Source organism: Eleutherodactylus coqui, chromosome 12 (assembly GCF_035609145.1).
Source record: "Eleutherodactylus coqui strain aEleCoq1 chromosome 12, aEleCoq1.hap1, whole genome shotgun sequence".
Lineage (NCBI taxonomy): Eukaryota > Metazoa > Chordata > Amphibia > Anura > Eleutherodactylidae > Eleutherodactylus > Eleutherodactylus coqui.
This window is the reverse complement of record NC_089848.1, coordinates 44,743,379-44,769,283: the sequence shown is the minus strand read 5'-3', so window position 1 is coordinate 44,769,283 and position 25,905 is coordinate 44,743,379. Positions and strand designations below refer to the sequence as shown.

At 43.5% G+C, this 25,905-nt stretch overlaps 1 protein-coding gene across 1 annotated transcript in view; it reads right to left on the bottom strand.

Annotated features, from left to right (window-relative positions):
* Window positions 1–414: 414 nt before the first annotated feature.
* The window catches only part of TCAIM (T cell activation inhibitor, mitochondrial), a 48,606-nt gene continuing 23,115 nt past the window's right edge, over window positions 415–25,905 (bottom strand). The window contains exons 7-11 of the mRNA XM_066584874.1: window positions 24,152–24,249; window positions 21,549–21,640; window positions 6,570–6,802; window positions 5,045–5,176; window positions 415–1,230 (exon numbers count right to left, since the gene is read on the bottom strand). Coding sequence (XP_066440971.1) covers window positions 1,005–1,230; window positions 5,045–5,176; window positions 6,570–6,802; window positions 21,549–21,640; window positions 24,152–24,249 — 781 coding nt within the window. The 3' untranslated portion in view covers window positions 415–1,004. The remainder of the gene's footprint in view (window positions 1,231–5,044; window positions 5,177–6,569; window positions 6,803–21,548; window positions 21,641–24,151; window positions 24,250–25,905) is intronic.

Below are 25,905 nucleotides of genomic sequence, written 5' to 3'. Positions count from 1 at the left end.
AATTACGCTTACTCAGCATCTCTGACAAGCAGAGAAGACACTGCAGCCTCAGAAGCAGCCGATTCACCAAACCAGAGATCCCGGCACATGACAAGTGAAACAGCAGTAAAATATAGCATGTGTGTCCACCTTGGCACATATACTGAGCTGGACTCAGAAGGGCTATAGCAGGCGAGGGTATAACCTTTTTCCTAGAGTTGTAAATACAAGAAGCGTAACTAATTACGGTCTGGATTTAAGTATAAAACTGTATTCTTCATGGGACAACCCAGCAATCATAAATTTATAACCGGCCCTGTGGGGAAAAAAAACGTAACTTTTGATTTGTCACTATTTTTGACAGCTGGACAAGTATAAAGCAGGAGGGCATTGAAAAAAAAAAGTGTTGGCAGGACCAAGTGAGAGCACTTTAAGTATTAAAAATAAATAATTTTATTAAACTCATCCTTCCAAACTCTGAATCCAGTGAAGCGGATCTCACAAGCTTTTCAATATTAAAAGGGGTTGTCTCGCGGCAGCAAGTGGGGAGGCTGGAATCGGCACACGTGGCGGGGCGGAGCTACGTGATGACGCGTGCAAGGGGGCGGAGCCAGAACGCAGTTGCTGCCGGACCGAGCCGAAGGGAAAAGACCCATCTGCGCAAGCGCGTCTAATCGGGCGATTAGACGCTGAAGTTAGACGGCACCATGGAGACGAGGACGCCAGCAACGGTGCAGGTATGTGAATAACTTCTGTTTGGCTCATATTTAATGCATGATGTATATTACAAAGTGCATGTATATGGCCATACAGAAGTGTATAACCCCACTTGCTGCCGCGAGACAACCCCTTTAAGTATCCTGAAGAACCCCTTGAGGAGTTGTCTGTGCGATAATTTAAGTGAAATCAAAAATGGTCACAGCCCAAAGTTCCAGTATTTCTCATCTACTAATATAGTTTTATACTAAATTTACAGAAATCTATAGAAAATAGTCATTGTGGTGAATCAAGTAATAGCTTAGGTTTCAGTGCTTCCAGTTCCAGGGAATACACAAGTCTCCATCTTGTAGCACAGAGTAGTAATGGGAGACACATAGATGCATCCCCACCAGGTTGGGTAAGGGTTCCTCAATCAGCCTCCGACAGCAGCTGATCATCTGCTCACTCGATACGCTGGGCTCCTTGTACAGCCTGCTTAGTGACGCACCCTCTTTACAGGCTTTGATTAACGCTTGCTCTTCAATTTTCAATCTAAGTTGATTAGAGAAAGAAAAAATACAGTGAAGTATCAAATAATCAGTCCGTTTTACAAAAGACAAAATACCGAGTAAACGCGGATTTAGACACAATCACTGTGTTCTTTTTACAGCACAAGGTGATCACTCAACGTTGAGCGATCACCTTGCGCTCCGAGCGGAGGATGCAGAAGACAAGTGGGGAGTCCCCGCTTGTCTTCTGCATCCAGCTGCTCTCTGCTTGCAACACCTGACTGTTATACAGCCGAGCGCTCCATGCGGGGTATGGAGAACACAGCTGGACCGCTCTTTTCTTCATACCCCGACTGCTTAACGAAAACTGCCCGATGTCAGTGCAGATAGACAGAACGATTATCGCTTAAAAGATGGCTTTGAGCGATTTTTGAGCGAAAATCATTGTGTCTAAAAGGGCCTTAATACACAATTGTCCAGGTCTATTATCTGCCTACAGCTCCATTGTTCCCCAGTGGCACAGCAGCTGAAACAATGTTATCAGCGCTGCGCATGGAGAACACAGCATGCAGTCCCTGCCATCAGGAATGACGGATTGTATGCTGGCTTGAAGTCAGCGATGAACGAAGAGTGCATGGTAAGTGCACGATGGGCACGCATTTACACGCAACGATGATTGCTCAAAAGCTGTCATTTGGACGTATTGTGAGCGATAATCGTTGTGTGTAAATCAGCCTTTAGGAGGTCACGGCACACCGCTATCAGCGCTGTAAGGGCATGTTCACAAGGGCCAGAATCTCTGTGCATTTTCCCTCTAGACTCTCTGCATGGAAAATTCACAGTATTTACAGCAGCAGCAAATTGGATGAGATTTTCAAAATCTCGTTCAGACGCTGTGAAACAATCCCCACAAGATTTGTGCGGATATCAAGCTGTAGAGAGGATTCTGGGTACACAGGATGTCAGTTATAGTGGTGGATTTGAGGCGCAGATTCCACTTTTTCGAATGAGAGGGTGAATTCTGCACCAAATGGTGCAGGTTTTGTGCTGTGGAAACACTGCAGCAAATGCCGCCTCATGTGGGCATAGCGTAAGGCCGGCTTCACATGGGGCATATCTGCTGTAGGCCTTCTCGAGCAGAAAAAAACAGCATCAAAGTGACAAAGTCTGCACCTAAATGCTGCAGATTTTGCCCCATATTTTCTTCCAGATCTGCTGCTGTTTAATGCGGTTTTTAAAAGGTTGAAATCTGCAGTAAAATTAGACATGTTGTAGATTTAGTATCGGCAGGGTCCTTCAAAAATTTGGTGCGGAAATTTTCTGCTCCACATGATGGAGATTTTTGAAGTGTCCTTCACATGGCTTTTATGCTGGGTTCCCATGGCACAGTTTCATCGTGGAAATCTCACGATTTTGCCACAGCGAAAAACCGCGAGATTTCCGTGGCATAAGCGCAGCTTCAAAACTAGCAGCACGTAGCCGCAGGTTTTGGAGTGGCTTCGCAGCATGCGTTTCCGTTGCAGCCAACTCTCCCTTAGAGAGGAGCAAGGCCGCAATGGAAGAAAAAAAAAAAATTGACATGCTGCGTCCCGGAAACCCACGCCATAGCGCCAGCTAATGCCGGCTTTGCTGCGACAGATTGTCCGCCCCTGGCCAATCCCAGAATTAGCAGGCGGACTTGCACAGTGAAATTCCGCTACAAATCCGCCCTGTGTGAACCTAGCCTTACTGTAAATGGTGCAGAATTTCTGCAGCCTCTACGGCCCGTGTGAAGCCGGCTTCAAACATGTTTTTTGTTTTACAAATAACTGCGTCTATGAATGAAAGGACACTAGAGATGAGCGAGCGTACTCGGAAAAGCACTACTCGCTCGAGTAATTTGCTTTATCCGAGTATCGCTGTGCTCGGGTCTGAAGATTCGGGTGCCGCTGCGGCTGACAGGTGAGTCGCAGCGGGGAGCAGGGGAGAGCGGGCGGGAGAGAGGGAGAGAAAGATCTCCCCTCCGTTCCTCCCCGCTCTCCCCTGCAGCTCCCCGCTCCGTGCCGGCACCCGAATCTTCAGACCCGAGCACAGCGATACTTGGATAAAGCAAATTACTCGAGCGAGTAGTGCTTTTCCGAGTACGCTCGCTCATCTCTAAAGGACACGTATATTTATGTATCCGCTTGTGCCCGCTTATGATAATGGCGCACTAAAGTAGGTTTACACCAGACGAGTACGCTGTGGATTTTCTGTAATGGATTTCCCATCGTATTACAATAGCAGAAGAGTGCACAAAACTTTAACCAATTTCATCTGCACAGTGTAAGAAATGCCCGACATGCGGTGCAGATTTTAAATCTGTAAGCCAATATATGTTGCAGATTTTCCTTGCAGAATTGATCCCTTACAAAGGGCAGGGCGATACCGCAGCACAATCTGCAACATAATGTGGAACACATGCGGATTTTGAGAATCCAGAGTGGAATTATTCCACTGCAAATAATGTGCTACCTGGGTATACCCTTAGGCCTCATGTTCACAGGCAGATCCGAATTGCCGAATCCGCACGGACGATCTACAATTAAGCCACCCATAGGTGGACATGGGCGTCCATTTAGACACAAAGAGAAATTATTATTATTATTTTTTAAAACATTGCTCAAAGCCGTCTTTTTAACGATTCTCGTTTTGTCTAAATGCAGGGACATCGTGCAGTTTTCGTGCACGAGTCATTGATCGCTAAATTCTAGTTTGCTAGAATTGAGTGACCAGCTGTTATCTGCAGAGCAGGCTGTTCTCACAGCCGGCTGCGCTGATAAGATTCTAGCCTCGCTGTGAAAACATGCGGAATCCGATCTGCCCGTGGACATGACGCCTTATGAGGGGTTTGTCTGCAAGAGTAAATTACATTTTAATCAGAAAAGAAAAACAAACAAAATAAATAAAACCTATCACACACCATGCATCCCGACCGACTGACATGGCTATAGAGTCTTCATCAAGCCTGAAAAAGACTATAGCACAATGTTGCTTTTTGCAGGTATATCTTCTAGCCCAAAATAAAAACTACCATTTTTGGAATGCTGCCATCTATCTGCCCATTTTTGCTCTCGTGCTGGATGGATATGGGGCCGTTCCATCTGGGAATACCTATTATTTATTTGGAGGACATCGGTGCGGCTCGCAACCTCTGCTTTTACTAACATATTGTCCAATTAGTGCTGACATTGCTGGGCTGGTTACAAGTGGCTGTAATACGCACAAGTGTCCTAACCCGACATTCATCCATAGTACGGATGCATAAATACCCCTGTAATACGCTTATGTGAAAATAGTCATTGACCGTGTAGGGAAACAGCCCTTTGACAAGAAGAATGGTTACAGAGGAACGGAAAGGAAAAAATATTCCCACCAAAATAACAATCTTGGAGCATAAGTATTTACTAAAACAGATATGTCATGAAAGCCGATAGATCCTCCTTTTACTTGTCTGAGCGGGATATTTAAGGCATAGGCAGACTTTCATTTCCTTTAATAAATGTTTGAAAATATATCCAAAAGCCGGGCAGCCATGGTCCCTCTCCTAAAGATCTATTCCTCTTTCAGTTGGATCCGTGACGGACCCTCCCACCGGCCGGAGGATCCGCGACGGGCCCTCCCACCGGCCGGAGGATCCGCGACGGGCCCTCCCACCGGCCGGAGGATCCGCGACGGGCCCTCCCACCGGCCGGAGGATCCGCGACGGGCCCTCCCACCGGCCGGAGGATCTGATGCAGATGTGTTATCGGCCTTACGGTTACAACAAACCTTTGGTACAATATTAAACAAAGAAAGCAGGTTGAAGCAGATGAAAGCTACAGACTGTTACCACTTACTCTGCTTTTCGTTTTAACTTTTCTCTTGCTTTCTCAGCATGAGCCAGAAGAAACCATTGTAGAGATGGCGGGTCACACACCGCCGGTATGATGAAGTGTCCCTTTTCATGTAGACGTGGCACGAAGTGATCACTGTATTTAAGGGAAATAAAGACCATTTAGTGTATTACAGCATCCTCATTTTCTTCACCACTTAGGCCTCCTGTCCACGGGCAATATTTCTATGCGTTACCCGCGGCGATAATCTGCACACGGATAACGCAGTGAATGCTGTCCATAGGAGAACTATGGAAAGCGCAGCCCAATGTACACGAGTGGAAAATCACTTGTGATTTTCTGCTCACGTCTAAAAATCGCTGCATGCCGCAATTCTCTGCGATGAACCTATCAGTATAGATAGCTTCAGCACGGAATATCGCGATGACAAAGTGCTCTGCGGCGGCATATCGCACCGCCCATGGACAGGGACATAATGTGCCTGTGTTAGGGATGTCAGTATATCCCAATGAAAGGGGCTGTAAGCATTTCAAATCTATTCTAACTCCTGCCACAGCTTGTCAGAACGTTATATAGTCACATGTCCGTCTTGTCCTATAGCTGGTCAGGTCACTTAATATTTGATGGTTGTACCAGAATCACAAGTTATCTCCGATCGGTACATGTACGCTCCAGTGATGGGAAATATGGAGTTATATAAGATTATTAATATATATCCCTTTAACAACCCACATCCCAGTAGTGAAAAATACAAGAACACCAGTAGGCACAGAGGTAAAAAGTACAAGTGTGTAGTTAGGATATAGATGATTGCTGGGGGTCCCCCGCCCATCTCAAGAACGGGACTCCCATGTCCCATGCCCGGTCGGCGCCTCATTCATTTCAATGGGGCTAATGGAAATACTTGAGCGGGTGCCGCTCGACTATCTCTGCAGGAATGGCAATCGATGAAGGCTGATTTACACACAATCATTATCGTTCAAAATTCGTCCAAACGACGGCTTTTGACCGATAGTTGTGGCGTGTAAAGGTTTTGCCATCAAGCACTCTTTGTCCATCATAAAAGCGGTCGTTCCTGATAAGAGGAACTGTATGCTGTGTTCTCTGTGGGCAGCGCTGATAGCACTGTATCCAGCCAGAGGCAGAACTAAAGTGACGTATTTAGAGAACACACCACTTGCTGTTCTCTAAATACATGCAAATGAAGCCATTTAGCTGCTAATGGGCTGATAAGCCTATTAGTACCCAATGCAAAATGATCGCTCAAAACTATCAGTTTTTGACAAATTTTGAGCGATCATCCTTGCGTGTAAATGGGGCTTAACAGAATGTAGGAGGAGCGGCCGGGGGATTGTTCCGGCCTGCCCGCCTCTATTAACAGTAAGCAGCCAGTCGTTCATAAGGCCTCTTAAAAAAGCAGGGATGACCACCCCTGTCTGAATTGTAATGGTAATCATAATGTCTGTCACCCAAGAAGAGGAAACTCAAGGATAGGCTTTAGTTTCTCTTATGAATGGTCATCACTTACTTTTCCAGAATCATCTGCAGTCCCCGCAGGCTGCGCGGGTGAATGTGCACCCTCCTGTTTAACAGCTTTTTGCAGAATGCATCAAGGGCAGAGTAATGCTCCTCCATGGTCAACATTGGCTGCAGCTCCTCAATGTGCACTATTTCTATACCACCAAGCAGATGACCAATCCGTTCCTGGAGCTGCAGCAACTTTCTCTGAAGTATATAGTAGCTGGGCAACCTTTCAAAAAGCTTGTTAAAACAAAAAACAGCATGTTACTTTACAATGAAGTACAAGATACAATTACATTTCTGACATAGTAACCTCAAATCTGTAACCCATCATTATAATATTGAAGCAGGTAAAAATGCTCTATCTATTCAGAACCCTCCCCATCCCGGTTCCAACCCCAGATCTACGATCGTTCCAAAAAAAAAATATCTGTGTTTATCTGGACACATAAGTGCCCCAGGATGTCCAAATCTATAATGTGTTTACATAAGAAATATGGAGGTCTTTCTGTCCCATGCATCTTGAAATATTATAAAGCCGCTCATTTGGCGCAAATCCCACTCGTCTATGCCGGCCCCCGATCCCCATTATGGACCACAATAGAAGAAACTCAGTTCTCTCCATGCACTTGGTCCTCCTTACTCTGGACAAAAATACCCCTCCCATCCAACTTCAGAAATCAACACACCCTTCTCCTTCTACTCCATCCCCCCTCACTCCCCTGCTCCACAACCCGGGCTTTCCTCCCGGCCTAGATGCGACACAATTTAACATCTTTGTATGACTTTCTAATACATGGCAAACTGATCTCGATGTCCTCCTTCATCAGCCAATATAGACCACCACAAGAATGGTGGAGAAAAATGCAAGTCTTCCATTTTTGGTCCTCAACCTTACCCCGTTCACTTAAAGGGGTTGTCCCGCGGCAGCAAGTGGGGTTATACACTTCTGTATGGCCATATTAATGCACTTTGTAATGTACATTGTGCATTAATTATGAGCCATACAGAAGTTATAAAAAGTTTTATACTTACCTGCTCCGTTGCTAGCGTCCTCGTTCCCATGGAGCCGACTAATTTTCGGCCTCCGATGGCCAAATTAGCCGCGCTTGCGCAGTCCGGGTCTTCTGCTGTCTTCTATGGGGCCGCTCGTGCAGAATGCCGGCTCCGTGTAGCTCCGCCCCGGGGGGGGGGGGCTAAAAAAAAAAAAAAAAAAAAAAACCCGTTTCGGCGCGGGACAACCCCTTTAAATAGAGATGAATCGAATGGAGGCCATATGTAAATTCTGCCCCACTCACCCAAGCACTCTATCCCATTTCTATAACATGCTAAATAACAATTTACAAGACTTCAAACTCCCCTTTATGCTACAATGGGAATCTGACTTACGCTCCTCCCTATCGCTAGCTCGTTGGCATCACTGCTGTGAGACACTAAGCAAAAATAGCTGGCAAGTCTCACTGACAGAGACGTCCTTAAAGGTACTACACAGAGCGTATTTAGTGCCCGAAAGGCTGAACTCCATTTACCCGGAGGACCCTAATCTATGTTTCAGAGGATGTAACGACACAGGCTCTCAACACCATATCTGGTGGACATGCCCAATAGCACAAGCTTTCTGGAAAAGGGTCTCCCACCGCATAGCCTCAGTGACCGGGACAAGTCCTGGACTTAGTCCCTTTGCCTTACTCTTAGGAGATAAACCCATAGGAATGCGCAACGCTCCATTCAAATTATTCCAATATATTACCATGGCAGCTAGAATCCTGATGGAGAAACCATCACTTCTTATATCCCGCATAAACAAAACCCTTCTAAGCGAAAAACTCATAGCCATACGCTAAGATAACATCATACAATTTGACAAGATCTGGAGCCCCTGGATAACCTACACCAATATCCCTAATCTACGCTATTTTGTAGGACTCTAAGTGGAAGGCGACCAAACAAATTATTAGTAGACCAAATAAGACCCCCAAATGCCCCTACACTCTCATACTCCACCCTAACTATAACGGAGTAAATGAAGGAACTATCGAGATCTGTTCCTCCTTTGATGTGAGATACACCAAAATGTTTTTCTCATTATGCATACAACCGGACTTCCTATCCTACCTTATACCCTCCCCTGTTTGTTATAGTTTTTTGAAACATGGAAACTCTGTACCCAAAAGAATAAGATTTGAATATATCCCCCTGCGTGGGGTCATTGCGGCAGAGTGTTAACAACTTTAATATCTAAGCCCAATAAAACCTGTTGAAACATAATATTGGAGCAGGTCATGTTTAAAGTTAAGCTTTCAAAGCTCATTCACATCTGTGTTTGCGAGTTCCTTTCTTCTGCTCAGTTATGGGAACTCCAGAATTGTCCGCCCTCTCCTCAACCCAGCTTACCAACTTCCGCTGTCCGCGGTGGCCATAAATATGGAAACAACCAAACTGGCTGATCTACACCATTTCTGCAACGCCAACAGAAGAGAATGGGAGTTGAATAAACAGCGTAGCACAGCAAGCCGTGCCATTTACACATCCCAATAGTAGCTCGCTGTGCTAAACTGTTTATGTAACTCCTACTGTCTTCCATGGGAGTTAAGGAAAGAGTGTAGAACACCCAGTATGGCAATTTCCGTAATCCTGGCCTCTGATGGCTGCGGCATATAGAAGGATATTTTCATCTCAGCATTGACCGGCTCACATGGAAATACCCTTTTAAATTTAAAGAGTTGAAAGAAATGCTCTGATGACAACTACACTATTCTATTCTCCAAATATTACCGAAAAATCGTGAACCTGGTAAAACAGACATCAAAGGGGTATCCAAATCACAATAGAAGTGAATGGCTCCTTTGGTTTCCGTTGGGAGATTCCATCGCAGCGCTGTTTTCAGCGGCTGCCACAGAACCCCAGAGCGTAGTCACAAAGCATGTACAATAACGCTGTGTGAACGCTCCCCAATCCATACATCTCCTTCAGAATCCCATGAGCCTATTCTCCTAGAGACAACCTTGTCCTACTACTTGGGTGTAGTGGACATATCTTGGGCACTCAAGCAAAAGTGCTGGTGACATGTATGTAGATGGTTTGCACGTGATTTCAATGTGTAACATGTAGATGAATTACAGTGATCATGGTAGAAAGAGATGCTGAATGAATGCAGATTGTGTGATTCATGGTTGGTCGGTGTTAGTTCATGAGGGCTAGTGAAAGCAGTAGCATTCCCATCACAGACCTCACATCTGGATTATACACTAGAATAAAAAAATCCAGCACCTAGAAGAGGTTGCCGTTTTTCTGCAGAACTCGTCCTGCAGTTCCATCTCAGGCGGATCTCTAAATGATGAGAGTTGTGGTGATTAGATGAACGGTCTTATCACCAGAGGCCCTAAAAGTGGTTCTCCCTTGGCTCATAAGAGGCTCTCGGAGGCTACTTGTGTGTAGTGACCTCTTCTTCCGCTTGTGTAGAGCTTGTTGGCCACTAGATGCCTCTACGATGCTGGGAAGAGAGGTCACCTCGTTACCACAGTCTGAGAGGGGAGCATTATTGGGATGTGAGAAGCTGGATGGTCGTATCCGTGAATTGTCCCCCACCGGGCCGTTCTGACCAGACTGTTAGTAGGTGTTGGGACCAGTGGATGCCTGAAGGCATGCACACAAGGTGAATGGGATCAGGAAGACCTTGACAGACTACCAGTAGAGAGGATCATCCAATAGTCTGAGAAGCATAAGAAGCTCCAGGTGTTTCATTGTCTGCCATTCAAAGACAGGTGGCACCATATTTACAGGTCCCAGTGTCTGTCAGAACCATTTCCAGGCGCTTGGCTGAAGGACATCTGGTCTCATGGGGCCCATTAAGTGTTCTGCCTTTGACACCTATCATCGCCTAAGTTTGGACTGCTACGGAGTGGAACCAGGTTGTCTTCAGCGACTAATCCAGCATTAGTTTGGGCACTGACAACAACCATGTTTGTGTCTGGAGACCTTGTGGTGAGCGCCTTAATCCTGTCTTTGCTGTGGAGCGGCACACTTCCCCCTGCTGGTGTGATGGTCTAAGGGGCCATCGCATACGACAGTCGGTCACCCCTAGTAGTGCTACGAGGGACAATGACAGCTCAGCGATATGTTCAGGACATCCTGCAGCCACATGTGTTGCTCTCATGGCGGCTTCCAAAAGGCATTTTCCAGCAGGCTAATGCTTAGCCGCACACAAAAGGGGGGTCACAGGAGTCCCCACAACATTGCCACATTTCCGTGGCTGCCCGGTCGCCAGATTTAAACAAAATTGAATGTGTATTGGACCATCTTGAATGCCAACTTCAACAGCCTACGAGTTTGCACGATCTAGAGGCTCAGTTACAGCAAATGTGAATTGTTATGCTGCAGGGTACCATACAGAATCTGTATGCCTCCATGCCCGCCGCATATCTTGTATCCAAGCTAGAGGTGGCCCCAACAGGGTACTAGAGCCTCCATGCCAGTCCGGATAACATCTTGCATCCAAGCTACAGCCAGCCCAGCAGGGTACTAGAGCCACAAGGGGTCACTTACTCATATCAACGTTACAATCATACAGAGAAAGTTTCATTCTGTTCTGACGACTCCATTTTGGGGAGAGATTGCTTTTTTTTTTAATCAATTTTTATTCAGATTTTTAACAGGGGAGAGATTGCTTTTTGTTACAATAATGCCCCATTTAGACAAAACGAGAGTCGCTCAAAAATTGCTCTAAGCCATCTTTTGAGTGATTCTCGTTTTGTCTAAATGCAGGGACATCGTGCAGTTTTCGTGCATGAGTCGTTGATCGCTGAATTCTAGTTTGCTAGAATTGAGCGATTAGCTGTTATCACAGCCGGTTGCGCTGATAAGATTCTCTCTGCTAGTTTCTCGCTGTGAATTCACAGCAGGGACACTGGCATTCAGAGCAGAGAAGAATACAGCTGTTTGCTTATGCAAAACAGCTGTATTGTTCTATTAGAGGCCGCCGCAGCAGCGTCCCGCTCCAGCTGCATATTTTATAGTAGCTACTATAAAGTATGCAAAGTTTATCGCTCAAAACAGTCCCTTAAACTATCGTTTGAGGGAGTTTTGAGCGATCTTTAAGCGTAAATGGGGTCTAAAGGTCCATTTACACGGAGCGATCGCTTAAAAAAACATTAAAAAAAGCTTAAAAATAAATTAAAAACGCTAAATGGCGATTGTTTTAGCGATAATTGTTGAATCACAGGGGCAGAGCTTTGTCTGACTAAATCAAATTGGAGCCCTTCACAGTGACAGACTAAAATATAACTTTTATTCAAGACTAACATAAAATAATGACTTGGGCTAAGAACAAGACAAACATAAAGACAGAGAATATTACAGTTAGGTGGGTGTATGGAGTTATTAGAATCACCCCACCTAGACTATGATATAGACGAGACTGACGAGTCGCTAGTGATGCATCAGATAGTCCGTAATTTAATGAGTAGAATTACGGGTATCAGATATAAGTCTAAGAACACTTTGGTACTGGAGCAAAATTGCTCAAAAAACGTATGGAGATCGCACTGGTTTAGTCGTCACTTGCGATTAATCAATCCAATGGTCACTAAAGTGGGGCCCCAGTACCTATAAACTAAAAGAAGAGTGTCATGCATCAGTGTAGCGACCGTCTGTAACAAAGTGGTCACATTCGGATAGGTTGATGATCACAGGATTTGATAGTTACTTAGCCAATAATATGATTTGAGGAAACCATAAAAGTACCTCAAGTATTTGGCTCAGAGTAGTATCAGTCCATATCATTTGGAAAGAACGGTAAGCTCTCTTTAGTATAAGTATAGCTCAATATGCAACTCATATAACTCGAGAGAAGAATGGATGACCTCTCTTTATGTGAAAGGGTGATTACTGCTCAGGAATAATTACTGCTCGTAGAAATATGATTACTTGCTCAACGCGTTTCCCTACTAGGATTGTTGGTAGTTCATCAGGAGCAATTGTATGAGTTATGCCATACGATATGACAGGTTCATTGAGTTGAAAACTCAAGAGAAAAAGAGAGAGAGAAAGTGCCACAATCGTGTTTTGAGACACGAAGGGTTAAATACTTTGTCAGATTTTAAGAAAGTTCCACAATCGTGTATTGAGACATAGAGGGTTATATAATCTCTGTCAGACTTTTGTTGGTGTGGTCATGCAGGCTAGTTAGGAGATGTGCAGCAGATATACTGATTTATAGAGAAATATACTGCACATCAACTAACCTCAAAGAATTGAAATGGGATCAGAACTAGAAAGTAGGGGATTAATCAGGACCCATACTTAGTTCATCATCCAATAATCTTTGAACAAGGTCGCTAAATAGCGAAATAATAGTGGTCTGCAACTTGTTCATATAATAAGCTCTATAGATATATAGTAGCCTGGGACTAGTCCATCAAAAAAGAGATAGAGTTCCAGGCTACATAGAGCTTTTTTTCAGATCCCTTTCATTCTATCAAGGTCTCTAGGCAGCGCATAGTAGCATGAGCAGAGCGGTGTCTTTGCTGCCTAGATATGAGACCTGCATCCAACACACACACATTCAGATAAAATAACAAAAGTGGTAGAGCCTGGAGCTCTGATGGTGAGCTCAGGCATTATGTCTGTGAGCCCAGAGTGCTGCTACTGATATACCAAGAAGCCCTCCCCTAAAGGGGGGTGGTGTGGAGAATCAGCCAATCAGATGTTATAGTGGGAGGGGTTAGGACGACTACACTGATCTAAGGGAAAACAGGGAGAAGTCGTCCGTTTATAATCTGCTGTTTGGCTCAAACTGGGTGTATTAGTGAGGACAGATGTTGCAGCAGCCTCCCTCATAGTCTGATCGCCCGTATGTACACATGGATCTTTAAATTTTACTTTAGAAAGATCGCTACCGGCGATCCGCTACTGCGCACGCGCGCGCAGCGCTGTGACGTCATCACGTCAGTCATGTGATGTGGCACGTCCTGACGTTCTGTTGTGTCACATGATCGGCTTCATTCAAAGAAATAGCTTATTAGAAGCAATGTAGATTGCCATGGCAATAGCGGTCATGTGATCTGCACTGCCCAGAAGACACATGAGTGAGACTGGGATGTATATAGTGCAGATTAATTAGATGCTACAGCATAGAATATACAGAATGCGTTTAGTGAGGATTTATTGGTTGTTAGTTATAAGACACAGAAAGAAGTTTATTTAAATATATATATATATATATATATATATATATATATATATATATATATATAAGTACTGTGTGTCGGTAATGGTTATTTTAAGGCTACGTAATGTAGAAAGAGTCATGCATATACTGCATAAATCTGATAATTAGATGGTTTAAAGAACAACTGATGAACGTAGCGTCTTAGATATTGCTCACTTAGCGCTATGACAAGGAAGAATCACATAACGTAAATTGGGCTGATTTTTGAATTCCTTTGTAAAACAGCACTCTAAATGCATGATGAAATCAAAATATTGGTATTCTCATAATAGAGCCAATGACTGATCGATGCCGGCTGTATAATCAAAGAGAAGAAAGATTAACGATAGAGGGATTACAAAAAGCAGTTGAAACACAGATTCTCATTTAAGCCACTAGGATTAACTGTATTCAGTCGAAAAATCCATGCTGCCTCTTTGCATAGGAGTTTTTTGTCCGTGTCACCGCGACGCCCATGAGTCTTGATAATTTCAATCCCTTGAAATTTCAGTTGTTTTGTGTCACCATTGTGGAATTTCCACATATGGTCTGCTAGGGGGGGAGGGGGGGTCGACTCATGGCGTCTGATGTTCCCTAGGTGATCGAGAATTCTGCGACGAAATTGTCGAATTGTCTTGCCCACATAGTTCATGGGGCAAGAACATGTGGCAAGATAGACTATGTTTTGTGTTCGACAGTTAATGAAGTCTCTGCATGAGTAAACTGTATTAGTAGATGATGACTTAAAAGTATTACCACGCAGAATAAAAGGGCAAGCGAGGCAGCCCTGGCATGGAAAGCTACCTTGGGGCTTGCTGGAACCAAGCCAAGTAATTTGCCTTTCATCGGGAGGGAGGTGACTTTTCACTAGATCTATTTTTCTAAGACGCTACGTTCATCAGTTGTTCTTTAAACCATCTAATTATCAGATTTATGCAGTATATGCATGACTCTTTCTACATTACGTAGCCTTAAAATAACCATTACCGACACACAGTACATATATATATATATATATATATATTTAAATAAACTTCTTTCTGTGTCTTATAACTAACAACCAATAAATCCTCACTAAACGCATTCTGTATATTCTATGCTGTAGCATCTAATTAATCTGCACTATATACATCCCAGTCTCACTCATGTGTCTTCTGGGCAGTGCAGATCACATGACCGCCATTGCCATGGCAATCTACATTGCTTCTAATAAGCTATTTCTTTGAATGAAGCCGATCATGTGACACAACAGAACGTCTGGACGTGCCACATCACATGACTGACGTGATGACGTCACAGCGCTGCGCGCGCGTGCGCAGTAGCGGATCACCGGTAGCGATCTTTCTAAAGTAAAATTTAAAGATCCATGTGTACATACGGGCGATCAGACTATGAGGGAGGCTGCTGCAACATCTGTCCTCACTAATACACCCAGTTTGAGCCAAACAGCAGATTATAAACGGACTTCTTCTCCCTGTTTTCCCTTAGATCTGTGGAGTCGTCCTAACCCCTCCCACTATAACATCTGATTGGCTGATTCTCCACACCAACCCCCTTTAGGGGAGGGCTTCTTGGTATATCAGTAGCAGCACTCTGGGCTCACAGACATAATGCCTGAGCTCACCATCAGAGCTCCAGGCTCTACCACTTTTGTTATTTTACCTGAATGTGTGTGTGTTGGATGCAGGTCCCATATCTAGGCAGCAAAGATACCGCTCTGCTTATGCTACTATGCGCTGCCTAGAGACCTTGATAGAATGAAAGGGATCTGAAAAAAGCTCTATGTAGCCTGGAACCCTCTTTTTTTTGATGGACTAGTCCCAGGCTACTATATATCTATAGAGCTTATTATATGAACAAGTTGCAGACCGCTATTATTTCGCTATTTAGCGACCTTGTTCAAAGATTATTGGATGATGAACTAAGTATGGGTCTTGAATAATCCCCTACTTTCTAGTTCTGATCCCATTTCAATTCTTTGAGGTTAGAAGATGTGCAGGAGATATACTGATTTATAGAGAAATATACTGCACATCAACTAACTAGCCTGCATGACCACACCAACAAAAATCTGACAGAGATTATATAACCCTCTATGTCCCAAATCACGACTGTGGAACTTTCTTAAAATCTGACAAAGTATTTAACCCTTCGTGTCTCAAAACACGATTGTGGCACTTTCTCTTAACTCTTTGTGTCCCAAAACAAGATTGTGGCACTCTCAAAATTTGACAGAAAGTATTTAACCCTTTGTGTCTCAAAACACGATTGTGGCACTTTCTCTCTTTTTCTCTTGAGTTTTCAACTCAATGAACCTGTCATATCGTATGGCATAACTCATACAATTGCTCCTGATGAACTACCAACAATCCTAGTAGGGAAACGCGTTGAGCAGTAATTATTCCTGAGCAAGTAGTCATATTTCTACGAGCAGTAATTATTCTTGAGCAGTAATCACCCTTTCACATAAAGAGAGGTCATCCATTCTTCTCTCTCGAGTTATATGAGTTGCATATTGAGCTATACTTATACTAAAGAGAGCTTACCGTTCTTTCCAAATGATATGGACTGATACTACTCTGAGCCAAATACTTGAGGTACTTTTATGGTTTCCTCAAATCATATTATTGGCTAAGTAACTATCAAATCCTGTGATCATCAACCTATCCGAATGTGACCACTTTGTTACAGACGGTCGCTACACGGATGCATGACCCTCTTCTTTTAGTTTATAGGTACTGGGGCCCCACTTTAGTGACCATTGGATTGATTAATCGCAAGTGACGACTAAACCAGTGCGATCTCCATACGTTTTTTGAGCAATTTTGCTCCAGTACCAAAGTGTTCTTAGACTTATATCTGATACCCGTAATTCTACTCATTAAATTACGGACTATCTGATGCATCACCAGCGACTCTTCAGTCTCGTCTTTATCATAGCCTAGGTGGGGTGATTCTAATAACTCCATACACCCACCTAACTGTAATATTCTCTGTCTTTATGTTTGTCTTGTTCTTAGCCCAAGTCATTATTTTATGTTAGTCTTGAATAAAAGTTATATTTTAGTCTGCCTGTCACTGTGTAGCGATAATTGTTGCATCTAAATGTGCGCCGATCGTGATGATTAAGTGCAGGCCAAACTAAAAACTATCATTCGGCCTTATCAGCTGTTCTCCACAGGGAGTGCTGATAGCATTGTTGCCATCATGAAGAAAGGATCTGAATGCAGATAAGAGCCCTTGGGCTATTAACTGCTTTTAGCTAAAGGCTTCATTTGCACACTTAATTGCTCTTAGGTAGCCGAGTAGCTACTTAATAGCTTTGCACGATCATTTTGCATAAACTGTCACTGAAACTGTAGTTTGTGCGATCATCGGCCCGTGTAAATGAGTCTTTAGTGTATTACTAGAAGGGACATGGCCACACAGGCCAATTAAAAGGATGCAAAACCAAGTGTTCTGAAAATGAAGGAATGAATGAAGATTGCAGCCGAAAACTTAGTGCAACGTTTTCACTCAAAGTAACAAAAACACATGTAGAAAAAAGAGATGAGCGAACGTACTCGGCCACGCCCCTTTTTCGCCCGAATACTGCGATTTTCGAGTACTTCCGTACTCGGGCGAAAAAATTCGGGGGTCGCCGTGGCGGCGCGGGGGGTTGCAGCGGGGAGTGGGGGTAGAGGGAGAGAGAGAGGGCTCCCCCCTGTTCCCCGCTGCTACCCCCCACGCCGCCACGCCTCTCCCCGCCCCCCGGCGCACCCGAGTACTTTTCACCCGAGTAGTGAAGTACTCGAAAATCGCGGTGCTCGATTGCGAAATCGCCCTTACCGAGTACGTTCGCTCATCTCTAGTAGAAAACCTTTTTTTCTCCTACCAAAAGTGCCGCAGCCTTTAAATATTTGAGCTGTTTTTAGATTTCTACTGCCTAATCGATCTTTGTTACAGCAAACATCCAAAATGTTACTTTAGTGGTAGTAAAACTATAATTATCAGATTGAAGAGACTACAGCCGGGTTCACATATTTAAAAATAAAATGCAGTAGAAACATGCAAAATCAGTATGTTATGGACAGAGGGAGCTGAAATATAACCTACCAATCTGCAGCCGGTGAATTGTTAGAAAGTGACGGCAAACACATTCCACAGAGTAGAAGAGGGGCCTGGACGCCTTTCTTGAGCGATGCAGTATTATATGTTATAATCATTAATAACTTCAGAAGGGTTATTAATGATTATTAGTAACGGGATTACGCCGATTGCCAGAATTTTTTCCTTTAAAATGGGGAAAAAATTGGCTTCTACATCATTTGGTTTTTTTTTTGCCTTCCTCTGGATCATCATTGGGGGGGGGGGTAATAGGCTGAACTGGATGGACATATGTCTATTTTCGGCTTTACACACTATGTTACTCTGTTACATTTGTTGTCACTTTCAAGTTACTTCTTCAGCAACTAATTCAAACGTCCCCATTTTTATTGATTGACCACAAAATCACGGATTATTTGTCTGTTACTAATCCAAAAATGCACCATAGAAGACCAGAGGAACAAGCAACATGTCACATATAATACAGTATCCTTGGTGTGCCAATGATGTCAGGTAATTACTTAGTAACATCTGCCAGTTTCATGCAGGTTATCCTAGTTGTGTCGTGGTACTGAATAACGTGCCGACTTCGGTTTATAGCAGGGTGATTATAAGGTTGGGATATAGAAAACACTAGACCCGCGAGCACAATCCTGCCTCCTCCCCATTATCACTGGTGTGTGGGCGCAGTTTACGTTCTGCTGCAAAAACCTCTCTTCCAATCCGATAAACCAAGACTGATTTGCAATGATTAGACACTAGTAGTATTGTATATGAAATGCTACCATCAGACACACAGATCACATAGCAGCACTTGGCATTTGTCTGTATAGATCCTAAAGGCGGCTGAGCTTTGGACCGGCGATGTGTAAATCTAACCAGGCCGATAATTCCCCAAGAGAAGACAATTATGTAGATTGGATGCAGCGAGCCATGCCACATGAGCACCCGCTCCCCGGAGACTCAACTTCACTACGGCCATTTGGAGCAGTTTTCCTTTCATCCCGCACAGGAAGTCAAGTCATTAACCCCTTAAGGACATGGCCTATTTTGGCGTTGAGGACCAAACGATTTTTGGTATTTTTTCATCTCCATTTTTCAAAAGTCATAACTTTTATTTTTCCGTCGACGCGGCCGTATAAGGGCTTGTTTTTTGCGTGGCGAACTGTAGTTGTTATTGGTACCATTTTTGGGTACATAGACTATATTATATAATTTTTTTTATGATCAGAGGGAGAGAAAACGCATCAATTCTGCCATAGATTTTTTTTTTTTTAAAGTGTTAATTATGCAGCATAAATGACACACTACATTTTTTTCTGCAGGTCGGCAAGGTTACAATGATACCAAAATTCTTATATTTTTTTTTAAGGTTTTTCGACAATAAAAACCCTTTTTTTGGAAATTATTTTTTTCTAAATCGCTGCACTCAAAATCCTGTAACTTTTATTTTTCCATGGACGGAGCTCTATGGGGGCTTATTTTTTGAGAGACGAGCTGTAGTTTTTATTGGTACCATTTTGAGGTACATACATTTTTTTGATCACTTTTATTGCGTTTTTTGGGAGGCAAAATGCTAAAAATTAGCATTTTGCGTCAGTTTTTTAGCGTTTTAACGCTTTTTGTCATGCAGGATAAAAGGCGTGTTCAATTTATTGTACGCGTCATTACGACCCCATCGACACAAAATATGTGGGATTTGTTATGTTAATATGAGAAAAGGCATTTAAAAAAAAAAAAAAAGGGTTTTAAAACTTTTTTTTACATTTTTATTTTTTTGTACTTTATTTTTCTCTTCTTTTTACACCATCTGTGTCCCTCTAAGGTACTTACACTGCAGGACTGAAGATCGCTACGATAAGGCATGGCAGACTTCTCTCCTGCCATGCTTTATCACTTATTATAGCGATCTTATGCAATGGCAATACAGGAAGCCAGTATCTGGCGTCCTGCTGCCATAGCAACCAGCCGGGCTCTCGCGATTATATCGCGAGAGCCGGCTGAAGTCACAGAGGGAGTGCGCTGCCTCTGTGAACCCTTTCCCTGCCGTGATCTACTTAGATCACGGCAGGGAAAAGGTTAACAGTGGGTGGCCGCATCTCCGATGCCCCCCACTGTCGCAGCGGGATGCCAGCTACTAGTGACAGCCGGCTCGCGCTCCAGGATAGCGCGAGATCTGCTATGATCTTGCGCTATCCCTATGACGTAAGGGTACATCATTTTGCAGGAAGTACCCTGCTCCCGTGACGTACCCTTACGTTATGGGGAGAGAAGGGGTTAAACTGATTATTCAGGACTACAGAACACACAGAGGCAGATAAGGTAGTCGGTCACGGCTTAGATCATGGTTGCCATGTACCCGGATCTAGAAGGGATCTGCGGCATCACTGAGCAAAAGGTTTGGACGAAGCAATCATTTTTCCAGACAGGTTAGTAAAGTGGAAATGTGGTGTCAGAACCCATCAAGTAGTTCTAACTAGTCATTTTTAACATGATCTACTTAAGAATGGGCTGTAAGCTTTCAGGACAGGTCTAGTTTAGTAAAGACGATGAGCGAGCACACTCGGTTAAGGCTGATGCTTGATCGAGCATCGGTCTTGTCGAGTAACTGATTACTAGACCAAGCACCATGCGAGCATCAAACGAGTGTGCTCACTCATCTCTAGTAAAGACTAGAACATTTTTCATCAAAATTAGTAATATTTAGTAAATTCTTCATCAATTCTGGAGCAAGTTATCCTAAAAGTCTGCAAAGCTGCATGTATGAAATAAGAACACTATAAAAAAAAATGTCCTGCTACCTTCTAAGGGTGAGTGCTTTCTAGTTCATTGCTTTGGCTACTGTGCAGAGAGGGGGAGGAGGTGAGCCGTGACCCTCACCTATTGTGAATGGTGGATCTTGTATTATCTAAATAGAAGTGTTAGTTTTAATTTTATTCCTGCCTATGATGAATGAGAGGACTATTGAAAAGGATCTCAACAGAAAAACAAGTATTAAGGTGCATTTACACACAAATCATCTCTCAAAATTTGTCATGAGCTGACAGTTTTGAGCGATCATTTTGCATGGGCACTAATAGGCTAATCAGTCCTTAAGTAGTTTGTTGCATGTATTTAGAGAACGGCGAGTGGTCTGCTCTCTAAATACATTGCCATCATTCTCCAGCGGGACAGCAGCTGTTAAAGAATGTTATCAGCTGTTATCAGCGCTGCCCGCGGAGAACACATCGTGCGGTCCGTCTTATCTTAATTGTCCTGAGGGACGAAGATTTCATGTGGACCTGAAGTCAGCGATGGGCAAAAACTGCATGATAAGCGCACATTTACACACAACGATTATTGCTCAAAAGCCATCCTTTGAGTGATAATTGTTGTGTGTAAAAGGGCCTTAAGCCTATTATTAATCTCAATTGTCACAGTGAAAACTGCAAGATATTAGACTTTTTGTATACATAATGACATGGAAAATCAAAAACATCAACAAGGTAAAAAATATGAACAAAGAAACCTAATGTAATCAATAGATCCCTTTTTCTAACAGATTCAGCAATAGTAAAATCTTGAAAGCCACATATGTTCTAGTTGACTACTAAAAATCCATCTTCCTGTGAAGGTAAATAGGAAACCAGAGTCTTACTACAGGAATTACTTTGTGAATCACATAAAAGATGGCACACTAATTAAAAATATTACCTTGGTCCACTGGTGGTGAACATCCATTGTCCCCAACATCACATGTCCAGCCGCACTCATGCCCGTTCGGTCCGTGAAGATAACGGTGTGTCCTAGGTAGAAAAATATCATAGACAGCAGCTAGAGACGACACATAATAGTACAGACTTCTGAATTAGGAGAAAAACCAAAGCCCAGGCAGCCCAGGATTAGAAGGACTACATCAGCCTTTAACAGGGCTTTGCTCCTTGTGAGGAGGACCATGAGGCCATTGACAATGGGTGGTGGAGACTGCTCTATTGAATGTCGACTAGTGTTGGGCTCTGAACGTAATGGGAGTCTTTCAGGCAACTGGGGGGGGGGGGGGGGTCTAGCCGAAAATAAAAAACGGCAATGGAGTCCTCAAGGGCACAAATGTAAATATATGCAGCTGGCCCCGCTTGTCAGAAGGCCACATAATTCTTCTATAAAGAATCAATAGAGGCTGTCCGATCCACGGCACACCAGCAGCTAACAATGTGGACGTGCTGTGGATCCGCAAGAAAGCAGGAAGTTTGAAAAACAAAATAAAATTGCACTGCGCATGTCTGCCAGTGCGGCGGGCACATCCACCGTGCAGAAGAAAAAAGATCCATCTGGGACGGAGAAGACCCGCACCGCAGCTGGACAGGTAAGAAAATGTCCTAAAATGTCCATGGCTGCGGGCACGGGTGAAATCTGTTGGGGGATTCCACACTTTGAATCCGTGTGTGCCCGTGGACATGAGGCCTAAGGAGTTTGACAGAGAGAAGGGAATCCCTGCATCAACTGATCGTAGCTGGTGATCTGACCGAGGCCCCCAGGTCCACTAGAGAGACGGCCTAATAGTTTACCTGTCAGTATTCCAAAGTGCTATTGCCGGTCAGTGTGAAACTATGTATTCAAAAGCATTGCATAAATCAAAAGGATTGCAGCTTTTATTCCCCTAATGGCGCTAAATAAATAAATAAATAAATAAATAAATAAATAAAGTGACCCTCTGGTTTGGGGGCCAAAATTCTGTCCCAGGGTAGAAGGGGCAGGGGATATATTACCTACAGTTCTTTATTGCCACCCCTCCAATCTGTTGGTTTTCGGGACCAGTCCTCAGCCATCCTAGATGCCTGCCACCTTTTAACTACCTAATGCCAATGTGCAACGCTCACTGCACTGATCACATGATTAGCTATGCCCAATCAGAGAAGGTAAATAGAATTACGGTCTAACATTACCAATATACTGTGGGGATTAGGTATTCTGAATGTTGCATCAGCTATCTTGGACAGACGAAAATATAATCCAGATAACATACGCCCGGCCTCGGTACAGAAGTTTGTCGCCAAAAAAAAAAAAAATTGCTTTAAAGTTGAATAAAATGGAGCAGAGTGTTAAGGCAGCAAAAAAAAAAAAAATGCAGTCCTACGCTCTCGCTCACGACCTGAAGGTTCAATCCCCGCGTGGTTCAGGTAGCCGGCTCAAGGTTGACTCAGCCTTCCATTGTTTCAAGGTCGGTAATAGGAGTACCCAGCTTGGTGGAATAGGGAAGGGGGGGGAGAGAGGTGTAAAGAGATGACTGGGGAAGGCAATGGCAAACCACCCCGCAAAAACAGTCTGCCAGGAAATGTCACAATGTGACGTCACCCTAGGAGTCAGTCATGACTCTGTGCTTGCACCAGCGGACTTTATCTTTACCTACCACCACAATCATAACCTGTCACAAACTGCCACTGACAGTTTTGACCTATATGACAATTTTTTGCATCCACCATTTGTAATTACTACATGATATTTAGGTCACATGATATATCACATCTTCCTATCTGACATCTATGGATATGCCATAACTGTCTGAATTGCGGAAACAGTTTAAAAGAACTTTAATTATAATGCTGTATGTTGGAGTCTAAATGCCCATTTAGACACAACGATCCTCGCTCAAAAGGCATTGAGTGATAATCGTTGTGTGCATTTACACGGCAAGATGATCGATCAAACGGCAGTTTGAGTGACAGTTTTGAGCGTACACTTTGCATAAGAGAGTGTAAATGAAGGCTCACACTGTATGCAGAAGACGAGTGGGACTTCTATCTTCTGCATATAGCTGTTGTCTTCTCGGAGCACTCAGCTGGTATACAGCTGAGCGCTCCGAGCAGGGTATACAGAACACAGCTGCAGCGCTGTCTTCCGCATATTCCTGCTGTGTTCACGGAGTGCACAGCTGATCTACAGCTGAGCGCTCCAAGCAGGGTATGCAGAACACAGCTAGAATGCTGTCATCTTCATACTCCGGCTGTGTTCTCCGAGCAGGATACCAGCTGAAACAATACCATCAGCGGTATCCCGCTGAGAACTCCGTGTGCGGTCCTGATGAGGCTCATTGTTCTCTTTCAGCTTGTTGAAAGAATGATGAAGGACTTGTTAACGAAAACTGCACGACGTCCGTGCAGTTAGACCCAACTATTTTCACTCAAAAGATGGCTTTGAGCGATTTTTGAGCGAGAATCGTTGGGTCTAAATGGGCCTTAAAGAAGAGTTCGTAGAATTGTTCTGTGTGTAAGAACAGAAATACAGATCTTACCAGTAGGCAGATTAGTGAGGGTATTTACCTTTTGCCATCTTTAGAGACTCGGAACTATGCTTAATAAGACGACGTAAACTGTGTAGTTGGCTACAGCGATGGGCGATACCCCAGCTTCTCTGCCATCTGGTTATTGAGAGAAAAGAAGGTTACTTTTGTCCCCCCATATAATTGACCCTAGCGTGTAGGTCCATATTTATTACAGGAATACAGTAAAGTATACTATGAATGAAAGCATTGTCTGCAGAGTACTATCGGATATGTTGGTGCTATATAAGCAACAGGACATGTAGATAAAAAACTGCAGTTCAGTCGTTGGTCTTTTAATTTATCGAACGATAATCCTCAACTACTTGAAGAGAATGTGCCATCAGAAAATTACCTGGAGAAACGTCCGCTCTGGAACACAAAGTATCCCACCAGTCTTACACTTATCTCTCTTCTAAATGTATAAAACATTATGTTAACATCAAAGAATACAAATCTGTAAGTTCCAACGCAAGAAGTCGGCCATAGTGTCCTATGAAGTTTAAAAATCACTTCCCTTTTAAATGCAAAGAATAAGCAAAGGCAAAACCTAAAGCTCCTGGACCCCAATGCAAAAGCTGAAACAAGGTTCCCCACCTATCATGTACCATATATAATACTGGTGTCTTCTCTGAGTCTCTTCAGGCACAAGGGTCTGGGTGCCACTTACACCTTTACATCTCCAATAAACTACTCCCTTGTCTGGCACAGCTATAGAGGTTGTGCAGGAGTATAAAAACATGGCAGCCGTCCGAACAGTCCAAATAACCTCACAGCGCTCGAGTCTGTACCTCCCATCTCGGAAGTCCTGACGAACCCTGTTAAGCAACAGTTTGATAGGTGGAAACATTACACTGGCTGGAGCGATTGTATGGTTTAAAGAGCATCAACGGCCAAGAAAAGAGGTTTCGGGAAATGAGATACGTTGCTAAGCGGTCATCAAAATCAGTGACCTGCATCCAGTATCATACTGACCAGCCCTTATAGTCATGTAGTTAATATCACATCTGCCTCTCTTAGTTAGAATCAATGTATTAATGCTATATGACACACCAGACACATCAATATATTTAGGATCACTGTTCTAACGTCATTTAACCCTTAAAAGGAATAGTCTGGATACAAAAACATTTCTAAGCTTGTACCCATCCAGTGGGCGATAGATTGGTGGAGGTCTTTTCACGGTGACGGTACAGCGATAGGCAGAAACAACTCTGCTTTGAGAAACAGGGGGGAAGATACAGGTCCCCCACTCTTGGGATCGGTGGGGGTCCCAGACGTCGGACCCCCACCAATCTATCAGATTTCTAAGAAATTTTAGTCTCCGGTATACCCCTTTATTGAAACCTAATCTTCACTTGCATGTTTTTTTCAGCTATTCTAAAGCTTACTTAACCCCCTCAGGAACCGAGATTTTTCATTTTCCAATTTTTGTTTTCTTGGACCCCGACTTATGGATAAACTTTAAAAAAATGTTTAAGTAGGAAGAAGTTTAAAAAAATGCAATTGTGCCATTTTTCTGTGAGGGTTAGTTTTTACAGCTTTTATAGTGCAGTAGCTTTGACACGAGCTTTGTCCTGTGCGTTCGTACGATTACACGAATACCAAATTTATAGAGTTTTAAATAAATTTTCTGAGGGAAATGGTGTTTTTTTTTTTTCAACTTAATTTAATTTTTTTTAATTTTACACTTTCATTTAGTCCCCATAGGGACTTGAACTTATGACAATTTGATTGCTTGTACTATATACTGCA